Raw genomic sequence first — 23070 nt, forward strand, 5'->3', positions numbered from 1 at the left:
ACGATCTCAGTCTGACAAACCATGGTTTACCAGAAGAAGAGGTTTGGGCATGCATTACCTGCTTTGTTCCCTCCTTTCTCTCTTACAACTTTATGCAGTGCTTCTCAGGTTTGTTTCACTATTTTATATCTGATCTGGGTTTAAACTCTAATTAGAAGCCAGGATTGTGAAACACAGCATGAATGTAGTTGGAACTGAAACCACAGTTTCCCACTACTGTGGTTTAACAAACCCCAGCAGTATTGAAACAAGGCAAGAGAAAGGAGAGCGCTTTCAGGAAATGCTGCTGCTTCTCTGTCTGGTTTTTCAGACTGAGATCACTACAGCTGAATAAGGCTGGACACTGTGAATCCTGTAACTTGGGCAGACCTCAACTTTTCAAGAAGCACAGAGCCCCTGCTGCTTATTGTCTCTCAGTGATTCTTGGTAACATGTATCCTATGACACAACCATTAATGTGGTTCATTATGCTGTATGTTTCCCCGCCCCCATACTGCACAATCAACTATTGTGTGCCAAGGAATGTGCAGTGTGGTGTTGTCATGCTACATGTTGTGTTATAGGAAGAAGCAGGAAACAGATATGCAATAAACCCAACTCTGTGTCTCTCATAAAGTCTACTTCTGCCTTGAAAGAACAAGCTGATACTAAGTATACACATGTCCTTCCCTCCCTATTTCATCATGCTTGATCAACATAGTAGCACCTGTCTCCATCCTGATGCCCTCCAGATGCTGCTGAACTACAACTCCCATCATCCCTAACCATTGGCCATGCTGGTTGGGACTGACGGGAGTTGGAGAAGAACTGCTTGGATGCAGAAGGTCCCAGGCTTAATCCTTGGCATCTTTAGGTAGGGCTACAGTGCTAGAAGCACTAGATGGGCAGACTCAATATAAGGGAGCACCTTTTGCACATAACCTCTGGCAAGCACTAGGTTGTAGCTAATGGGCAGCATCAGTTGCTAAATATTATTTAACAAAGCTATCAGACCCAACAAATTTTAAAAATTCCATCTAGCAACAGCAGGCATGGCAAGGGGGAGCCATTAGGTTATGTACTTTGCACTAATAATAAGCACAGTATTAATAGGGAAGGAAGGAGAGCACTTACAGAATATCAGACAGCAGTAGCTACAGACAGGAAGTTGAGTCCAATATTTCTCAAGAGAGGAAGTGGTGAAGGTGGGTGTGTTCTTACGGACTGTATGTAAAGAGTGTGGATAGCCTGCGCAATGCCCTCAAGATGTTGAGGACCACAATTCCCACAATCCCTGGGCATGCTGGCTGGGGCAGATGGAATGTGAAGTCTAAAACAGTGGAAGCACATCACATTGGTGACCCTTGACATCGAGTATATCCGGTTGGAAACCATATTCTATGATGGACAGTGTAATCACTCAGTTACTGATAGTGCAGTCCTATTCCTGTTTGCTCAAACACAAGTCCCACTGAGTTAAATAGGACTTACTCCTAGGTAAGAGGGCTGTGAATTTATAGACTGAGGGGCCCTGAGCATATTCTTGAAGGTAATTCAGCTTGAGCAGTTTTCCCTTAAGTAGCCAGGGGGCAGGGTGTCCTGTAATTGCCTAAGAAGAATTAGGGATGTGGAGAGGCTCTCTTGGAAAAATAGTTGGTCTTGTTTAATTTCTCTCATTAAAAACCCCTTCCTTCCTTCCTTCCTTCCTTCCTTCCTTCCTTCCTTCCTTCCTTCCTTCCTTCCTTGACATTCCTAATACTTTTCTCTGTAGCAGGAATCAACCAAAAATGACCTTGAAGGATCACTTTAAACAAAATCTGTTGATCCCTCTGACACCTGGATTTTTCTCTCTGCAGAGAGTTTTCTCACCAGTCCTGTACTCCCTGTACTTGGATTCCTAATGCTGATTGGTGAATGGCAGGTCACAGCACACTATGGCCTAGCAACCTGGTTACTGTGAGTCCAAACAAGCATGTTTGTAAAACTCTTTGCTCAATGTTTTTCAAAACTTTTTTTTCTTCCCTTAAAATCCCCTAAATGTTTCTCCTAACAAGGGACCAACAAATTCACTTTCAAAATGTCGGTGGTGAAATTCCATGGCAACTCTAAAAAGGACAATAAAGTATCCTGTATCTAAGGGTAGTGTTATATAATACTTTAAGAATAGCATAGTGCTGTCTCAGGCTATACTTCCTAGATACATATCATATACCATGATGCTAGATCCCACAGGACTCTGAAGAGGACTCAGATGAGTGCAAGATTCAGGTCACTTTCCTCAGAAGAGAATATTCAGTAGCTGGTCCTGTGATCTCCTGCCTAGAGGATGTTGACCTACAACCAACCTTGGACTTAGAGGATGAGACTACTGTTCTTCAACCTTAAGTCCCCAGATGTTGTTGGACTCCAACTCCCATCATTCCCAACCAGCATATCCAACAGCACAGAAGCCAAAGGACATAGAATTGGGTGAGGGCCTCTTAAGGAATGTAGATGCCTCCTTCAAGGAGGTGGGGCTTAATGCAGTATAGGTCTTGCCTGCTTTAGAAGGCCTCAGATGGCTTCAGCTCCCTATTGTGGCAAATATCTTTCACAACTCAGCCAGCAAGACCTACTGGGAACTGTCCAGGGTTCTTATTCCTGGATAGCGAGACCTGCCATGACCACCCGTCTAGATTTAACTATACTTGACCCTGCCCAGAACCATATGTTCCCATTTTCCTGAAGTTCAAAAATTCCACCCATTTTCAAAGCTTTATGGCTCGCAGGATACATGTAGAGTTCTATAAATTATGCAGGCAGCACAAACCTTGGTCTCATCCTCCCTTAGGGAGCAAGTATCTCATTGAGTCATGAGTGGCTATGAGGAGATGCAGATGGTTTCTGCTCCTTTGAATTTGATTCTTCCATTTAAACACGCCTTTGGGGAGCTCGTTGAGTCGACCAGTTAACCATTTTGAATCGTTGGCATGAGCCAAACTTGAGGTGGCTTTCATAAGAAATCCTCTATCTCTAGTATCACCTTGCTGGCGTTGTGCATGTGCACATGATGCCTGTTCAAATGTCAACATTTCCTAGTCTTAGAAAAACACTTGGGGGAGTCCCTTTGGTAGGGAACTGGCTGGTTGTAGAAGTGTGGGAAATCAAGTTCTTGGGAACCAATGCCTAAATACAAAATGCAGACATATATTAACACAGTTATGATTGGTGTGCATGTGAATATATCAGGGCATTTTCCCTTGCAACATACAGGGGAGCCAATGGGAAAGGATTGTGTTATTTCCATGGTTAGTTCTACTCAGAGTAAACCCACTGGACATGGCTAACTTAGGTCCTTTAATTTCAGTTGGCCTACTTTTACTAGAGCTTGGTTGGTGATAACCCTTTGTGACACTCTGTGCATGAATAGGAGACTTATAAATTCAAGATACACCAGAGCCTGTGCTCAGCTTCCTCTGGCTCAGCCTGGTGCTTTCCAGATGTTTGGGCTACAACCCCTGTGGCCACTGGCTGAGGCTGATGGGAGTTGTAGTTCAAAACACCTGGAGGGCAGCAGGTTGGGGAAGGCTGGTCTGGGGCAAGGCATGGCAACCAGCACCAGTCATGCAGCTCAGGGACAGCCTTTATCTGCAGGACTGGGATGGCATGCATAGGATTCAATAGCCACATTTCAGCTAGGGATTAAGGACAAGGTGACAAAAGACACACCATGTTCACCACCTTCCCATAAGTTCAAGATTTCTCCCCTCCCCAACAAATAGGGAGGAGAAGGTGGTAATCAGTGACAACTGAAACCGCTCCTGTGACTTCCTCCCACCAATGGGTTATGTGGAATACTGGAATATGCTCCAAGATCTGGGTGTTTTATCCTTCCATCTGGTGTCCACATCATTGAAAATAAAATTGCATCCTAAGGGACTTTAGGCCATGTACATAATACAGCTGTTGTCTGGACAAAATGTAAATTTGCAATAACAGGAAAGAATGTGATCACAGATGTACGGAATTTACTTTTCTTTTTCAAAACACCGTTCTCTGGAATGAGAAGTATATTTCTTCCATTTGCCCTCAAACAGGATTCCAGCTCTCCCATAGCATATCAAGGAAGCAGAAGGCACAAGGTCAATGCACTAATAAGGCAAAGGAATACAATTCCCAGCCTAAAAGTTTCCCCAAAGTTTGACCCACAATACTATTCAATGGTTACGAATGACATTGTTGTTGATTAATCCAAAAGTATCTACCTCTTTTTACAACTATCAAATTTTCTACAGTTTTAAAAATGGAGAATATCCAAGAATGATAAACTCTGAGAAAGTTTACTTCAAAACTGACCCTGACCCCCCCCCCGAAAAGAAACCCCACAACTCACACAAAAAAGAAATCTTAACGCATCTAAATTTGAAAGGGGAAGAAGGAAAAACCTGGTTTGGTTTTCTTTCTTTCTTTCTTTTATAGAAAAGCAAGAATTCCCAGAAAGTAACCTGTAATTTAGACAGTTAGCTTTTGTGGGTTTTTAAAACTGTAAATAGTGTAGCACAGTTTGGCAGTAATTGGTACAATTGCTTATAGACCACACAGCATGTCTACTTCAGCTACTCACAGAATGTGGATATCTGGTGGTAATTTACACAGCTTAAAGGGAGCTATTTAAATACTGCGCCTTGGCTTAGTTTTACTGCTAGTGGTAAACATTCTAGACAGAGATGGTGGACAGCATATGAGCTGTAATTCATACTTTGGACAGAAAAAAGTTAATAAAATACAAGCAAAACAGAAAAGTAGAATGAGAAGCAATGTTGCAGATAAAACAACCAGTCAGGTTTAGCTTGGGTCATGACCTAGAAAATCCATTGGTTCATGCCCCTGTAGAGAAAGTTTGATGCAATGAAGACAGATGAATATGTGGGGAGGGAGCATTTTTCTTTTCTCTCTCATAGAATCAGAAAGTTGGAAGGGACCCCATGGGTCATCTAGTCCAGCCCCCTGTAATGCAGGAATCTCAGCATGCAGTCCCCCATCCAATTTGAAACCATACTGGACCCTGCTTAGCTTTACAAATGTGTTAGCAGTTTTTAATGCAGATTGATTTCTGTACTGGGTGATGAAATGCTATTTGCTCCTGGTCATCACCACCACAGGGGTTGGTACAGTCCATAAAGGTGCTTTGATATGGACATGATCCAAACTAGCCCTGATTAATACACTTTCTGTCTCTGCTTCCCTGGAACATGCAAAGCAGCCCTGTGGGTGCTAGTCATCTAGGGCAAATGGGCCCTGCCCCACCAACCTCACAGCCTGCCTGCCTTTTTTCTTACAATGGCTGGTGGCACTGACCATCAGCTTCCTCCTTTGTAGAACACAGCAGGGAGGAGGATGGGAACAAATGTAGAGTCAGTTGGCACCACCTGTCATTGTCTCGGGCTCTGCCTCCAGTTGGCCTCCCTGCCTTCCACCCTGTCTCAGTCTGCACCACTGGTGGTGCCTTAGCAGGTCTGCTGCAATCTCTGCTCACAGCTATTTGCTTTCTGGAGTTCCCTGCTTTGGAATGGCCTGATCAGGCATCTGTGGAAGTTTTACTATTGCTTAGGCTTTCAAAGCACGGGAGGAGAAAGGTGATTCCCCTTAAAGCTGAGGCAGTCAAGTCTCCTTCTCTATGAGGGTTGTGGAAAGGCAAATTTCTTCCCACTCTGATGTCTCCAGAATTTTACAGGTGCAATGATGTGCCACAGACTATGGCCCACCTGTAGCAAGCCTTTGCAGCCATTATGGACTTCACTTCGGAACCTGGTACAGATCCCATTGTCCAAGTCAGTTTTCAAATCCCTTTTAGAGTCATTTCAGGTGGACCCACCCTGTCCTTTATAGAGAAAACCCCATGACTGATTTTTTTTAAATATTATGTTTGCACTGTATTCCATTTCTCCAGAAATGTTTGCATCATTTCCAATCAGTTCTCTCTGATCCACCAGTCTTTTATTTCATCTTCCTTGATTTCTTGTTCTTTGTTTTTCAGAAGAGGCAAAGAAAAACCCTGGTTCTGGAGCCATCTGGTTCTATGGTACATCTTGTTCAATCTCACAGCCATAGCACTGAGATCTGTTGCCAGATTCTGAGACATGCTCTCCACTTAGGATGGCCCCCAATTAATGCAATTAATGCAATTAATGCATCTGTACAAAGATACACTAACTGGGGGCTTGCCCTTCCCTCCCGAGATGATCCAAAGTGTTGCACTGGCAACAACCTCTGTCATCCTTAGCTGCAGAAACGCAGAATTTTGAAGCATTATGAAATCAGAGATTTCGCTAAAGACTGGTGGGGCGGTTTGGCTCAATCTATGCTACACCCTAATGTATTTTGGCAACCGTGGAGCTGAACAGGCAACAATAGTGCCTCCCAGTGTACCTAATACATGACAGGAACATGTTTCAGTGTGCAGCTGCATAATGCTGAATGACAAGCCCACAACTGCTTAAGCATATTTGAAAATTCTGCCTCTGAGTTCAAGAGGGATATGAAAAGCAGATTGGGTTGATCTATGACATTTGATCTTCCACCATTTATAAGTGGCAATACTATTTTGGAGAGGTACAGATTCTTCCTGCTCTGGAAGGTGTGCTTGTCACTTCTAAAAAAGGAAAGTGTCACATCAGAAGTGCAGACTAGGAGAGAAACAGATTGTTTCAGGTGAGGGTCTATTTAGAGTTCATAAAATAAATTTGTGTTCAGGTAGGAAATAGATAATAGTGTTTGGGTACTTATTCGTGAACTTTATAGATGCCTGTGGGAAACCAGCAATCAGGATTCAAACACAAGATCATGGCTAGTAGCCATCAATAGCCTTCTCCTTCATTCTAACTCTCCAGTCTAATTCTCTTTTAAAGCCATCCAAATTGATGGCCATCACGGCCTCCTGTGTGTTGCAAGTGAATGAGGTTATAAACGAATGAGGTGCTGTGACTGGACAGTGGAAGTCATGTTTAGGCCACGCTGCCCCAGAAGCCACTCCCTCTATCATTGGGTGGGCAGAGAACACTGGATAGTTCTTAGTGGGGAAAACTTGGGCACTCTGCATGTGTTTAAAGGCACTCTTTCCTTCATACATGCTGTCCAAGCCCTGCTGTGGGAAGAGGGATGGGGTTCAGAAATTTCAGTCCACCACCTCAAATCAAGCTGAACTACCAAGCTGGGGGAGCGGGGCAGGAATGGAAGTCCATCAGCACAAGAGAAGAACGAGCAAACAAATCTTCTGCAACAGAAGTTAAGAGGTACAAATGGTAATGTGTGAGATCTTCCTCTCCTTGGAGTGACAGGCACATCTTCCGCATGTGGCACCTTTTAGTGTGTCTGATTCAGAATTTACAGAACTTCCCTACTATGTCTTGCTATGTGCTTCTGGTGAAGTTGCTTGTGTTTTAGCTAAGGCTCTCTGCCACCTATTTCCTTGCATTGCTCTTTCTGTTCTCACAATGCATGAGGACTAATATACACATCACTAGAGTAGCCACTGCTTCCCTGTGACTGGTTCCCATGCTGCTCTGATTGTGTTCAAATGAAGAAATCCCACTGGGATGGGCAGGCAGAATAGGAAGCAACTGCACTGGTGCTATACCTCCTTGAGGGTTGATAGCACTGGTGTGGTTGCATTGCACATGACCCATCTGTTCCATGCGATTCCTTCATCCAGACAGCACTGGAACTGCATGGGATTCAGCCGTGCCACTTTCTTGACATATTCAGTAGGTCTATGAGCCAATTCAGGCATTCAGCAGAATCCACTGGTCATGTTTCCCTTGTGGTTGTGATGGCTGGGTTTACATAGTTCAGTTCTCCCTCTCACCACCTATAGAAAACTAACACACTAGGGAGAAGGTTTAGGCTAGCCTTTCCCCTGACATACTACCTTTCCATGTGCTGAGAACCATCTTTTGGTGGAGGAACGTTCCAATATTCACATAACTGAGGTGGGTTCCATAGTCTACGCCAACTTTACATGTGTTTATTCATAAATCCAATCTGTTCCTGTTCCGTATTAATCTGTCTTTTTTTAAAAAAACACTGCACAAGAATTTGTATTTTGGTATTTTGATATGGATTTCAATATGCATTTCATCACAAAATATTTAAGTATGTATTTTGTCTCAATGTAGGCGTTTTATTCTAAAATATGCATTATTAAATGCATTTTGGTATCACAAAAGTTCAGAACCTGAAGGGTAATTATGGCCCCATCCACACAGAAGTTGCTGCAGATCAGGTTAGAGCCACCAGAGAGTCAGAGCAGACAATGTTGAGATAGATTATTAGACTGACGGGGTTGTATCCAAGAAAGTTGTCCTGTTAGTAGACGGACTCCCAGAAGCACAACAGAACCTCCTTCCCTTCCCTCCTTCCAAAATCTGCTCTGGAGGGTTGGGGAGGAACCCCAAACAGGTTTTGGGGAAACACCTGAGGGAAGGAGAATGAGGGGCAACTCCATTCCACTTTGTTAGATACAACTTATTGTCTGGTGGTGACATAAGACAGCTTTGAAAGTTTGTGTGCCAAACCTCTCATACTGCAAGCTGCAATGGACCAGTCCAGGAAAGATGCCGCCACTTGTATCTGCCACATCTGCCATAGTGTCTTCTGAAATCTTATCTCCAGGATTGCATTGGTAGAGAATACTTTAGGATTTGGCCCTACTGTTTTGACAGTCGCCTGCTTATAGGCAATATGACACTGTTTTCCAAACCTGGGTTTTCAAGGTCCTAAGAATGCTGTCGCCAGGATGCTTTGGGTTCTGAATTACCATTGCCATCCTTCTCGTTTCCCCTACCTGCCCACCCACCTCCACCCCAATGGTACCTCACTGACCATTCCATTCCTAAGTGAGTGGCATGCAATGTGGAGGCATGCTTCTGACGCAGGCATGCTACTACAACATTAACAGGCTAAAAAGAAAAAAGGAAAGGAAAGGGGGTGGGGAAGAAAAAGGATTTTTTTTAAAAAAAGAAGAGAGAAATTAAGCATTAGCTCATTAAGGATATATAAAGAAATGATTCGAAAACTCGCTTTTGGAGCAGCACTAACACAGAGACTGATTACAAACTAAATTGTGCTATATATCAGTATATATATATAAAAAAACATTGTTTTGTAAGAATGGCACTGGTTCAAAAGAATTGGGACTTCTACCTTGGTTCCTTTTAAGTCCACAGTGAAAGTATAGAAATACAGGCTTGCCCGGTTGCCTGGCAACTCCTGACGCTTGTGGGTGGGCTGACACCCCCCTCCCTTCCCCATCTCCCCATGCACACATTCACATACGTTCTCTGCTTCCCTTTTTAACATCTTCCTAACAGGATGCAAATGGAGAGGAATCTGAAAAGCAGGTAGAATCGCAGCCAGAGGATAGTCTGAGTCAAGCCTGGTCTGGAGGGGGTGGGGGCATCCGAAAAATCCCACACTCTGTCTTGCATCTTGGTCACAAGTTTGGAAGTTCCCTCCTCTACACACTTGGGGGACAAAAAAATGGTCCTTTTTTAAGGATCCTCTTCTCCCGTTGAAACCATCAGGCGCATGGCAACAGGCAGGTGATCAGTTAAGCCTGCCAGCTGAGTAATGAAACTGAACTCTTCCACTTCCTGCGGAGGAACAGCAAAAGAAATGATTTTTAAAAAGAGCTCTATGGTGTGTGTGTGTGTGTGTGTGTGTGTGTGTGTGTGTGTCTCCCCGCCACTTTTAAGGTTTCAGATGAAAATAAACATATCAGAAGAGCCTGGATAAGGCCAAAGACCCAAATAGTCCAGTGCTGTGTTCTCATAGTGACCTACAGAATTCTGCCCACCTGTGGGTCCCAGGAACTGCTCTTCAGAGGAATCCTGCCTCTAACAGTGGGATGAGAACATTGCCATCATGGCAAGTACCTGCTGATAGCCTTGTATTCCATGAATTTATCTAATCCTCTTTTAAAGCTATCCATATGGGTGACCACCTTGACTTCTTGTGGGAGCGAACGCCACAGTTTAACTATTTGCTGTCTGGGAAAAGTCCTGTCTTTTGCCTGACCTGAATCTTCTGACATTCAGTTCCATTGGCTGATTCTGAGTTCTAGAACGATGATGCCCTGCCTACAGTATGGCTGAAGCAAAACAAAACAAAACTGGGCGTCCTCCCAGGGGCATCTTAACATAATGGGATCCCATCAGAGGGTGACTGTTCATAGTGAGCCTTGGGGAATGCTGCTTGAATCAAGAAGCATTGTCCATCACAGCTGATGCCAAATTCTGACATGCAGAACTGTTATCAGTATGCCTGTTCATATGTGACTGGGCTTACCACTTTCCACTCTAGATAGAGTCCTTCTTCAGTGTAAAGCATGTAGTCAATTCGCCTCCCATTCCCCTTCAAAGCTCTCTTTCTCCCCTTCTGACTTGAAGGATGGGTCTTGCTGGTAGGAAAGACAATATAGGCTTTTCGCCCTTCTTCACTTTCCATTGTCCTGGTTAAACACACACACACACAATGGTTTATTATGTGTCAGATCTACATCTGTGTCATCCACTGTTCTAACAAATTTCAAATGGGTTCCCAGTTTTTGGTGGTGGGTGCTTTACTGGAGATAGCAAAGGTATAAGATCTTCTATTTCTGAAGTTTCATTTTATATCGGTAATTTCCACTTAACTACGCAAAACTATGGAATAGCATATAAATACACATTACAATTCTCACACACCCAATATCAACAAATTATCTCATGTGCATTGTTGTTGTTGTTATTGTTATTCTAAAGTGCCTAATGTTTCCTGAGAACTGTACAATTCTTTAAAAATAAGATATAAGTTGGTCCATCTAGCTAGATTGTCTACACTGACTGGCAGTCAGAAACCTGGTTTCAGGCATAAATCTTTCCCCATCCTACCATAGCTGTCAACCGTCCCTTATTTGGCGGGAAACTCCCTTATCCCAGCACTGTTTCCCGCTGCTGTCCCGGATTGATGATGTCCCTTAAATTTCCCAGGTTTCAAAGGAAGCAGCTCCTCTCCCTCCCTCCCTGCCGGCCAGGGAGGAGGGAGGCTCCAACTGTGTTGCTTGGCTGCGTTGTGACGGTGTTTTTCCTTGCTGCATCCCCTTTGCCAGGTTGCTGCGCTGTGGGATCCACCTCTTGAGGCTTTGTTTTGCTGCTGATTGACTAAAATCCCTTATTTTGTCTGCTGATCCCTTATTTTTGAGGCTGCTGGTCCCTTATTTTCAAATCTGTAAGTTGACAGCTATGCATCCTACCTAGAGATAATAGGGGTTGAACCTGGGACCTTCTGCATGCAAAGCAGATGTTCTGACACTGAGCTCCGATTCTTGTATCCTTGGACAATAAAGTATGCCTCTCTTTGGCTGTCCAGTTCTGGCGGAATGGGCAGTCAAAGCAGTATACTTCCCTAGATGTTTACTCAGAGGTATCTCACTGAACGCAATGTGGTTTACTTCCAAGTAAGTGTGCATAGGATTATTGACAATTTGTGGTGAATCATGGGCTTATTCTTCAAATAGTAGTCTTGGATTGAAGATCCACAGTTGGCCTTTGTGAATAAGGCACACACCAAAATTACCAGACTATACCATCAATTATTTTGGAAATGAGAGAGATGAAAACTTGATTTTTCCACAGAAGAAAAGGAGACACCAGTTGTCAAGGCCTGTGGCTCCTTTTCAGGAAACTTAAAAGCTTAAAAGAAAATAATTGGTACAATTGATTCTTATTACCCAGCCTTTATCAACCTTTAAAATGTAAAATCCAGTTTTAACATGTTCTGAAGTATTATCTCTGGAGACCTAAGTCAATTGGCACTAGCTTGCTTCTGATTAATTTCAGTATCAAGGAATCAATACTTATCAATGATCCCTGGATGCAATTTTTTTTTTAACTGCAAAGATCTTCTATGAAGATGGTGGTTCAAATATGGACCGTTGTATAATTAATTGTCTTCAAAAGTGCCACAGACAAGACATTCTTCAGACTACTTAGGGGGAAAAACTCATGGAATTTTCATTTTTTTAAATGAAAGAGCTGTGGCTCTGACAGAATTGACCTCTGTTGAAACACCAGCAGATTATCTCCGCTTCATAATAGCAAATTAAGCAAGAAGCTGAGAAAAGTGGCTGGTGTGTGTGCAACACATTTCGCCATATTTCCTGCAATATATTAATTTGAAAAATGGCTGTGTTCTATGGTGTGGTTACTTTATATAAATGGTGGATTTAGGAATGCCTGGAATCCCTTTGCGCATTGTAATTTCTGCCTCCCACCACTCTTCAGCATCCAGCCAGTCCATGAAAGACTTTTACCTTTGCCCAATGAGTTACATGTGCTACCACAGTCCTGTGCATTTAACTGAGAAGAGAGCATCAGACTGAAACTTTCTAGAGGGCCACCCAGTCTGGCTGCTTCAGTTCACATGTTGTTTTCGAACTGCAAATTAGGTTAAGTTCACCTTTAAATTCAAACTGAATTGAATTTCTCCCCCATCCATACTCAAATTACCACCCCCGGCTGCTTTTCTCCCCAGGACATAAAATATATGTGTCTACATATTTCCACTGAGATTTAAAATCTACTGCCCTGCCTGTATTCCCCCCCTTTTCTCCTCTAGAGGAAACAATCTTTGTTGGTCAGTCAACAGAAAGAAGCTTGGGTTCTGGATGCCACAGAGCTGAAAATTATGCCTATGGCACCCTGGAAGTGACACTTCCCACCTTTCAGTTTCTTGATGGCAGGTGAAGAGTTTCCCTTTCCTCATGAAGTTTGAAATCCAACTACACAATAAGAGGCACAGGGGTTTGCGGGTGCAGACAATTAGCTGATTGGCAGCACTCCACACTCCACTGTTGGGGGAGAGCTGCAGCTTTACATGCCCCACATAATGTATGACTTTAGGTGCCGGGCAGGTGAGCATGGTTTTGGGGAAATGGTCTCATGGGCCAAATTAGGACCCCTGGCAGCCAGCCCCCATTAAGCCCATGGACCAGAGATTCCCCACTCCTGGTTTATACTAACTGGCAGTGGCTCTCCAGGGTTTGGGGCGGGAGATCCCAGGGCAGAATTTGAGACCACCTGCACACAAGGCAGATGATTTACCACTAAGTTAAGGCTGTCCTTCCCCACTGTATCCACTACAGTATGTATTAAAAGTAGCTGTAAAGTCCTCCAAAACCACCCTGTCACAAAAGTAACTCCATCTCTCTGATACCACTGAAAAATTATGTAGTTCGGAAAAGTGTGCCACTTCAATCTCAGTGACATCCGCCATGATAATCAATATAAGGAACTGATAAATTGCCCTTTTGGTGCCAAAGATTGTCTGGGCTGATAGACTATAACCTGACTGTATACAACATTGTGACAGCTTTAGACCCGCAATAAAACTTGACTGATAGGCAGGTGACCGCCCCTTTGAATAGTGGATTGGTATTAAGTGAAAGAGACCAACAACCAATCCACCCTAGGTCTGTGAATATCTTAATTAAATGGCCGTTTCTTCACTAGTTGCCCTAACAGTATCCTATTAATCAAGTCAGAGGTGGAGGCACATTGTGACTAAGTAGCAACGGTGTTTATTGATCTTTTAAATAAGGAAATAGGTCCATGTAGTCACTCTTATTGATGTATTTAATAGTGCGGGCTTCTTAACTTTATTAATAGATTTCCAGAGGTTGGTGCTGGAAGTCTAATGGAAGCCTAATTTACTGGGCTCTTTCCAGAACTATTGATGCCATTATAAATAGGGTGATAAATTAGTTTCTATAGCTTGGGCAAATTTTATTATTGAAGGATTTCCACAAGAGTCCATTCTAAACCTCATCTAGTTTGTCAATGACAATAGCAATTTCAGATGGGTATCATTTGCAAGCTCTTCAGCAACTTTTCTTTTTAAAGATGACATTACAATTTGAGAGCTGCTTGACAACACATCAATTATGCATGGGGATTAAATGCCAATCAAACAAGGTGTCTTGAAAGACCAAGAGGAACTGGACTTAAAATAAATGAGAAGTTGGCTTTCAAAAGTGCTACAGACCACAAACTTTGTGAGTGCTTACTTTTTTGCCTTAGGGCCTGTGGAATTTTACTGCATTTGATTTTGGGGCGGGGGGGGGAGGTCAGTTTGCACTGTGGCAAATCCTACATGCCAGAGTAGAACGGAAATGAGGTCTAGGCCCTCCAGTCTGGACCAACACAGGGACTGTTCACCCTGCCCTGGATTCAGCCCCAAATCAATCTGGAGGTGAGGGTAAAGGTAACGGTAAAGGGACCCCTGACCACTAGGTCCAGTTGTGGATGACTTTGGGGTTGCGGCACTCATCTCACTTTATTGGCCGAGGAAGCCGGTGTACAGCTTCCGGGTCATGTGGCCAGCATGACTAAGCCGCTTCTGGCGAACCAGAGCAGCACATGGAAACACCGTTTACCTTCCCGCCGGAGCGGTACCTATTTATCTACTTGCACTTTGATGTGCTTTCAAACTGCTAGGTTGGCAGGAGCAGGGACCAAGCAATGGGAGCTCACCCCATTGCGGGGATTCGAACTGCTGACCTTCTGGTTGGCAAGCCAGGGGGTACTCAAGGGTACGCAGTGCCAGCACCTCCTTTGTTGTTATTAAAAAGTGTGGCATTTACTGTAACAACTTCATGGTGAGTACTGGCACCTACTTGGTGAGAGCGAAGAAAGACACTCTCTCCTCCCCACCACCACCACTGAAAACACTATTCAAAATATAAAAGCAATACTCATTGGTGGTGCAGATTTAAAAAGCAGCCACTATATTGTATAAGCAGAGAAACAAGGCGGTACTTACTTCTGCAGGTTATCTGCTGTGCACACTTCTTCATCGTATAGTCCTTCTGGATCTAACAAGGTTCCTAGGAAGAGAAAGGAATTTATGGGTCTCCTATCAACCTTGGCTTTCTCCCTAATGGATGTAGACCAGAGTCTGTATGCAGTACTGAGTTGCGTTTCTGCTTCCATATATGATGCCAGTTTTGAGGCAGGTAAAGGTGCAGCTGGGCCAGGAGGCGGTTTGTACATGCCAACCAGCTGGTTGGCAGCACCTGCCAAGCCCTGTGCACAGCTCTTTGCCGCCATCTTTAGTCCCCTCTCCATCTGAAATGTCATGCCGCTCTTTAAACTTAAATACAATGATGGTTGGGGAAGATAAATAAAACCATTATTCGTGTTACACCGTGAGTGTGTGTTTTGATGTTTTCTTAATCTTCTTAAGCATATTTTATACAACAGCAGAGCAGCTTGTCAAATTCTGAAGGCTGAAACAAAAACCGCTGAGAACTATGTGAATGGGTTGTGAATTGAACTGAAATGGAAATTCTTTCCTTTCCAGAGGAAATGAACTAATTCCTTTTTGGAGGGGGTGAACTGGAACAGATTAATGAGCTCCCCCCCCCAAGCACTGCTCCCAACCCAAGCCCAAGGCCATGGCAGCATCCCTTACCAATTGCCCATGATTTGTCCTCCCCTGGACCAAGCCGGCATGGGTCCTTGTAGCGCGTAAACAAGGAATGCTGCTGCTCCAGCTTGTCATCTGTAGCGAGAACACAAAGGACCAAGAACAAGGACATCAGTGGCATGCGAAGAAAGGCAAGGGCAGGGGGAGGCAGGGTTGAGCAACCTGCAGCCCTCCTGATGTTGCTGGATTGCAACTCCCAGCAGCCCCAGCCAGCTCAGGCAATGGTCAGGGAATAAAATCTAGATGCCCCAGCTTGAGAAACCAGAGGCCACACAGGGGGCATCCCTCACTCATCCTGGATTTATATTGCATTGCATTTACTTGGGGCTGCCCTATGTCTGGATTTTCCTGTACGTCACTGGGATTTCAAAGGTGGAAGGGCAATTTCCAAAATGCAGCAATTTGTCCTGTATCTTAGGCAAGTCAATCTAAAATTTGTGGGGGGTTTTGGTGTTTTTGTTTAAAAGAAAGTTCAACAACTTTCAGGTCTTCCTAAAAAACCTCACCAATTTTGGGGGTTTCCTTTAAAAAGAAGCTCAACAATTTCAGTGGTTTCCTTTAAAAAAGGTTGGGGTGTCCTCGTTTTTACTTTTTGAAATATGGCAACTCTAACTTACTTCCATGCCACTTAATACCAAGGCAGTCTCTAAGCAATTCATTAAAACATGAAAGAGTTGTATCTAACTAAGTTTTATGCAGAGTAAGCCCATTGAAATTAATGGACCTGCACTAGATCCCAAGACCTGCACTGCACCCAAGTATGACTAGCAGTGGATAAAGCCCACACTATACACTTTTCTTTTCCTCTTCCTTACTCCAATGTAGATCTCTCTAGACCTGTCAATTATTCCTTGGGGTTGGACTGATCTTTAGATTGGCTAAGGCAGGCAGCTAATTCAAGCAGTCAAAAATGGTGAATTTTCTATTTTATTGCTGAAGTTTGCTGGGAAAGGGGAATTATTTGGAAATGCCATTTGAAGGCATAAAATTGTCTTGTTAAGTTTTGGGCAATTGTTTATTATTTATTCATTATTAAATTTCTATACTGCCTGTCATCTAAAGATCACAGGGCAGTTTACAATATAAAAACACAAAAATACTTACCATGAAAACAACATACACACACACACACACACACACACACACACACACACACACACACACCTGATTAAAAGGCCATAGATTGTTTAACTAGCTAGTGGCTGGGGGGAAAGGTGTGTTTTTGACTGGCACCTAAAGATATGTGGTGAAGGCACCAGAGCATTCCACAAATGATGAGCCACGGCCAAAAAGGCTGCTCTCATGTTGCCGCCCTCTGGACCTCTTGCAGAGGAGGCACATGAAGAAGGGCCTCAGATGATGATCGTAGGGTCCAGGTCAGTTCATATGGGGAGAGGCCCATACGAGGTTTATGCAGTTAACCCATTCTGCTTTAGATCTAACTAACCCTGTGCAAACACCTGAAACCTATGATGCCTCTTAATTATTTTTCTGCATCTCTCCTGGAAGAAAAGAAAAAAGAATTTCTTTTTGCTTCTCCTGGGGGAATCCCACAAGTGGCTGCCACCGGCACTAATGATGTCATTTGTCACTGTCTATTGTCAAGGCAACACAATCCATAAATGCGAGGCTTTTAAAAAGCGGTAAGGCAAAGAAGAAAGAAGCCAAACTGCTAAAAATAAAACAGTGCTTTGAAGGTTATGCCGATCAGAACAACTGGCCAGGGTTCACACCTCTCCATCTTTTCTTATAGAGCAGTGACCTGATTTGCATCCAGGTATCTAAGGGTGGGCCAAAAAAAAAGGTTGCCAAAAAGTAGCTCTTTCAGTCTCATGCCAATTTATTATTGCCCATTTCATAGGTCCATCACAGGCACTGACTCTTAAGGGCTGAGGCAGTCTTGGTCCCCTGAATGTATTTTTTTTTTAGGGGGCCTGGCCCCCTCAATGCTCAGAGGACATTTGGCTCTGCCCACTGGCTCCTCGCAACGTTGTGTTGGGCCACCTAAAAAATATGGATAAGCTGGAGCCTCTGTTGTCCATCAGTGCTGCTAACAATGATACCAGAGGCTATAAATGGCTTCTAGGGATGGGGGAGATTTTTTGTTCAGTTCATGTTTAAAGGAAATTTGCACTTTCCAAAACAATATGTGAGCTGAAACACAGCACTCCTTCAAAATTTTCACATCATCCAATTTTGTTCTCATCTTGCCTTGGAAACGGCAAATGTGGCAAGTTGGCCATGAAATCAAATTTCTCTCCATCTCTATTACCAGCTACACCGACTTGAATCTTTGTAAATCTCAGTAAGCTAAAAATTTCTCCAAAAAGAGATTTCTAGGAAACCTTATCGGGAATTTCACCCTTTGGATATTCAGTGAAATCCACCCACTCCCCATTTTGCTGCCTGCAAAGAGCATGGATAATTTTAAGAGGCCTGCCCCGTCCTTGCAGTAGCCTAGCTTCTGTTTATTGATTTGGCCATTTATGCCTGTCTTTCTATGATAAAGTCAAGTGCAAGGTGGTTCACAAAGAAAAGACACAGCACAACTAAATTAAAAGCAAACTGAAGAACAGAATGAGCAGCAATAAATCAGCATCATTTCAGATTATCTCTGTTTATTTTAATAAATTAACCCCATTTATTAAAAAGCATCGCTTTCTCCAGTGATTCATTATAACTCTACTTCACCCTTGTTTATCCCAGTACATTGTCGTGAACTTCACACTAGGAAGGAGAGCAGGGAATAATTAGGAAAGAAGGATGATGATGAAGAAGATGAGGGTAAGGACCACTGGGGTTCCAGGCACGACACAGTGTTGGCCAATGAAGGCTGGTCCATTAGGATGAATGGGGCACTGCCCCACCAACCTTGGTCTATCACCAGCCAGCCTTCCCCTGTCTGTCTTCTAGGGGGTGACACTAGCTGCCAGCTTTGCTTTCCTTAATCTCAGCAGTAGATAGGTAGCCGTGTTGGTCTGCCATAGTCAAAATAAAAAAATTCCTTCCAGTAGCACCTTAAAGACCAACTAAGTTAGTTCTTGGTATGAGCTTTCGTGTGCATGCACACTTCTTCAGATACACTGAAACAGAAGTTGCCAGATCCTTCTATATAGTGAGAAGGTGGGGAGGGGTGTTACTCAGAAGGGTGGTGGGAATGGGAGATAGGCAGATAGCTGAGAGAGCCTCTTGACGACTCTTAACGACTGTAATAGGTCTTACAGGAAAAGGCAAGGGGTGGGAAGGTGAGAAATGGTTTAGTCATGTATAGTGAGATAAGAATCCAATGTCTTTGTATACCAATCTCTGTATACCAACATCCCACACAACGATGGTTTACAAGCTATAAGGAACACCATATCAGATAAAACCACAGCGGACCTTGCCACCAAACTCTGCCAATTTGTCCTTACCCACAACATCTTCAAATTCGGTGATGACCTGTTCCTTCAGATCAGCGGCACAGCAATGGGCACCCGCATGGCCCCACAGTATGCCAACATCTTCATGGCAGATTTAGAACAACGTTTCCTGAACTCCTACCCACTCAAACCTCTCTTGTACCTGCGATACATTGACGATATTTTTATCATCTGGACACATGGTCAACAGACCCTGGACACCTTTCACCAGAAATTTAATGATTTTCACCCCACAATCAACCTTACAATGAATCAATCTATGCAAGAAATACATTTTTTGGACACTATAAAAATACAGGATGGGCGCATAGACACCACCTTATACCGCAAACCAACTGACTGACAAACATATCTACATGCCTCTAGCTACCATCCCAAACATACCAAACAGTCCATTGTATATAGCCAGGCACTACGTTACAGCCGCATCTGTTCCAATTCTACAGACAGAGACTCTCACCTAAGAGATCTACAGCAAACCTTCTCAGAACTAAAATACCCAGCAGATGAAGTTAGACAACAGATCAACAGAGCCAGACTGATACCCAGAGAGAACTTGCTGCAAGACAGACCCAAAAAAGAAAATAACAGAACACCTCTAGTCATCACATACAGCTCCCAAGTTAAAACAGTACAACGCATCATCAGAGATCTACAACCTCTCCTGGACAATGACAGTTCTCTTTCTCAAGCTCTGGGAGGAAGACCTTTCATTGCCTACAGACAGCCACCCAATCTTAAACAACTCCTAACCCACAATAATACTACAACCAGACTTAACACAGACACTGGCACCAGAGCCTGCAATAAACCCAGATGCCAACTTTGCTGCCACATACACCCGGACAACACCATTACTGGCCCCAACAACATCACACATACCATCTCGGGACTATTTAATTGCTCATCGTCTAACATTGTGTATGCCATCAAATGCCAACAGTGTCCTTCAGCTCTCTATATTGGACAAACAGGCCAAACCTTACGCCAAAGAATAAACGGACATAAATCTGACATCAAGAATCACAGAACAGAGAAACCAGTAGGAGAACACTTCAATCTCCCAGGACATTCTACACAAGATCTCAAAGTAGCTGTTTTACTACAAAGGAATTTCAGAAATAGACTGGAAAGAGAAGCTGCTGAATTACAACTCATTACCAAACTTAAAACCATGAAAAGACCTGGGCTGAACAAAGACATTGGATTCTTATCTCACTATACATGACTAAACCATTTCTCACCTTCCCACCCCTTGCCTTTTCCTGTAAGACCTATTACAGTCGTTAAGAGTCGTCAAGAGGCTCTCTCAGCTATCTGCCTATCTCCCATTCCCACCACCCTTCTGAGTAACACCCCTCCCCACCTTCTCACTATATAGAAGGATCTGGCAACTTCTGTTTCAGTGTATCTGAAGAAGTGTGCATGCACACGAAAGCTCATACCAAGAACTAACTTAGTTGGTCTTTAAGGTGCTACTGGAAGGAATTTTTTTTATTTTGACTTAATCTCAGCGTTATCTTTAGCAGGGAGGAGGATAGGGGTAAAAGTAGAATTAGCTCTGCCTGCCACTGGCTCTGGATTTATCTACTCTTTACTGGATTTCTCTGCCCTTTGCCCCACCAGTCCCAATGGGCACCAACCACCACGGGCAGAGGTGGATTTAGGGCAGTGCAACCAGCACTGCTGTGCTGTGCACCGAGCCTAGGGCTTAGCAGCTTAAAATACATCAAGCAAATAAGTGGCTGTCTCACCTGATGAGCAATTGTCAAAGTTGAGATCTCCACAGAGTACATCAAATGCCACCAGCTCCTCTGGATTGGCTGTGCTGGAGGAGGAGGTAGATTTTCTGAAATCAGCCAGCCAATCCTGAAGCAGATCCAGTTGTTCGCATCGAACAGTACTGTCCCCTGCAGGAAGCACAAAACAAGGGTTCTGGAACAATTCCAAGTTTCATTGTATTTATTGTGTTGGTATCTTAAGCTACTAGACCATAAGATGCAGTTCTAAAATAAACATCTTGGAGTTCCTTCAAATATAAAGAGGTGTTTTTTTTTTAAAAGGAGTAGAAGAATGTGAGTATTGTGTAGAACAGGAATGGGAACCTATGACCTTCAAGAGGTTGTTGACCATTGTTCATTCTTCCTGAGACTGAGGGAAGCTGAAGTCCAACATCTCCTGAACAGCCACAGATTTCCCATCCCTGGAGTAGAATGTGGATTTAAAAGCATTTTCAATGAAAGCCAATGGGCAGACTTTCTTTGTTTCTTTATTTTAAATACTTCTTACCCACTTTAGATGAGCCAGATGGACCAATGGTTTAACTCAGTATAAGACAGCTTCCTACATCTGATCATGGGATTAAGGTGGCAGCTTTGTTGGGTAAGGACCAAAGAGCTCAGTGGTTGAGCATCTGCACATGGTCCCAGGTTCAGTCCCTGGCACCTCCAAGTAGGGATGAGAGAGACCCCTGCCTGAAAATCCTGGAGAGCTGCTGCCAGTCAGTGTAGACAATGCCAAGATATTTGGACCAATGATCTGACTCAGTATAAAGAAGCTTCCCATGTTCCCAAGGGCTCAGTCAACTGCTCCTTTTGTTTGTACAAAAGAATGAAAGTACTCCACACAACATAAGGAACACAGGAACCTGCTTATATGGGACCAGTCCTATGCTGACTGGCAAGATTTCTCCAGTTCTATCAGGAGAAGTTGGGGATTAAACCTGGGACCTTCTGTATGCAAATCAGGTGCACTACCAAAAGGGTTGGGGAGAAAGTCCTTTTGGTTATGCAGCTATAAATGGAAACTGAGCATCTACACATGGCGGCGGCAGCATTCCATGCAGTGGAAAGGGGCAGGGGGAGATTTCTCATATGCCTTTGTTTATCTAGTGAGGTCCAACTGATACTCTCCAAGGGCTCTGCCAGTTTTGCATCATCAGGTAGCTGCCCCTCACTTTTGCAATTTGATTTATGGCACAGTGTGTCTGTGTGATGCACAAGCCGTAAACGTCCTTGCTTGACTTCCTTACCTCATCCATCATTCACACCATTCTGTTCAAATATAATTTGGAGCTGGCTTGGAAATTTCCCTTTTGAATCACCAATAACGGCACACATGTATGCGACATGCTATATATGTTTTCATTAGCTCAGGCTGAACCGCTTCCCATCTAGTGTTTTCAGTTATTCAATATCTGTCGGCTGGTTTTAGGCAAGGAAAAAAATATAGATCTACAAAATTTGTGACTGAAGGCACAAGGGGGTATTGAATGAGTAACTTTTAGCTACCCAGTGTGTCATGTGCCTTATTCGCTGAGCCACCAGGACAACTCTCCACAAGAGAAAGCCACTGACTACTATTTCCTGCTCTTGGGTTCTCCCAACTGCAAACAGTCAGAAGGAGGTACTGCTGCTCAATGATTTAGAGCAGGCTTCCTTAACCTTGGCCCTCCAAATGTTTTTGGCCTACAATTCCCATGATCCCTAGCTAGCAGGACCAGTGGTCAGGGATGATGGGAATTGTAGTCTCAAAACATCTGGAGGGCCAAGGTTAAGGAAACCTGATTTAGAGATTGTGAAGTGACACAAGGGGCAATGGGATTTGCCCTGACTTAAAAAATCCAACTCCAGCCTGGATCTACAACTTGAGAAACAATATGTCTCTTGAGTAAAGGCCAAATTGCTAGCAGACAAAGTTGGTTACTCAAACGTTAAGGCCTCCAAGTTAAATGGGACTTGCTTCCTTAAAAGTGTGGATTGGGTTCTGAGAGCCCTGACACTCTCAGTGGAAAATGGTCTTTTAAATTTTTGAGTTGCTTTTGTTGTTGTCTGGTTTTATTTTATTTTTTAATCTGAACACGCAGTGTTGGTGCTAAACATAATAGGAGTGATTTTTAAAATTCATATCTACAACTCAAGCAGCAAATCAAAAGAAGTCACTGTGAAGAATGCAACAGATCACTTTTGAATCAAGTATAATTGAACGAGGCAGAGGGTTGGGGTGGATTTCCCAGTTCTGATTTGTAAGTTTCCACCAGACTGGCTGTAACCAGCATCCTGCTCTGCTTTTCTTTCTGATTTCCAGTGGATAATTCCTATAGATTATTTTGTGATATTTTTGTTTATTTATTCAAACGAAAAAAACATCTATTCTATTTACTTGATCT

General features: G+C 43.4%; 1 protein-coding gene across 1 annotated transcript in view; it reads right to left on the bottom strand.

The window, feature by feature from the left end:
• Positions 1-2427: 2427 nt before the first annotated feature.
• Positions 2428-23070, bottom strand: part of SMPD3 (sphingomyelin phosphodiesterase 3) — a 134151-nt gene continuing 113508 nt past the window's right edge. The window contains exons 5-9 of the mRNA XM_081200830.1: positions 20657-20812; positions 15466-15555; positions 14815-14878; positions 10303-10465; positions 2428-9608 (exon numbers count right to left, since the gene is read on the bottom strand). Of these exons, the coding sequence (XP_081056956.1) occupies positions 9507-9608; positions 10303-10465; positions 14815-14878; positions 15466-15555; positions 20657-20812 (575 nt within the window). The 3' untranslated portion in view covers positions 2428-9506. The remainder of the gene's footprint in view (positions 9609-10302; positions 10466-14814; positions 14879-15465; positions 15556-20656; positions 20813-23070) is intronic.

This window comes from Podarcis bocagei, assembly GCF_964188305.1.
Source record: "Podarcis bocagei genome assembly, chromosome: 7".
Classification (NCBI taxonomy): domain Eukaryota; kingdom Metazoa; phylum Chordata; class Lepidosauria; order Squamata; family Lacertidae; genus Podarcis; species Podarcis bocagei.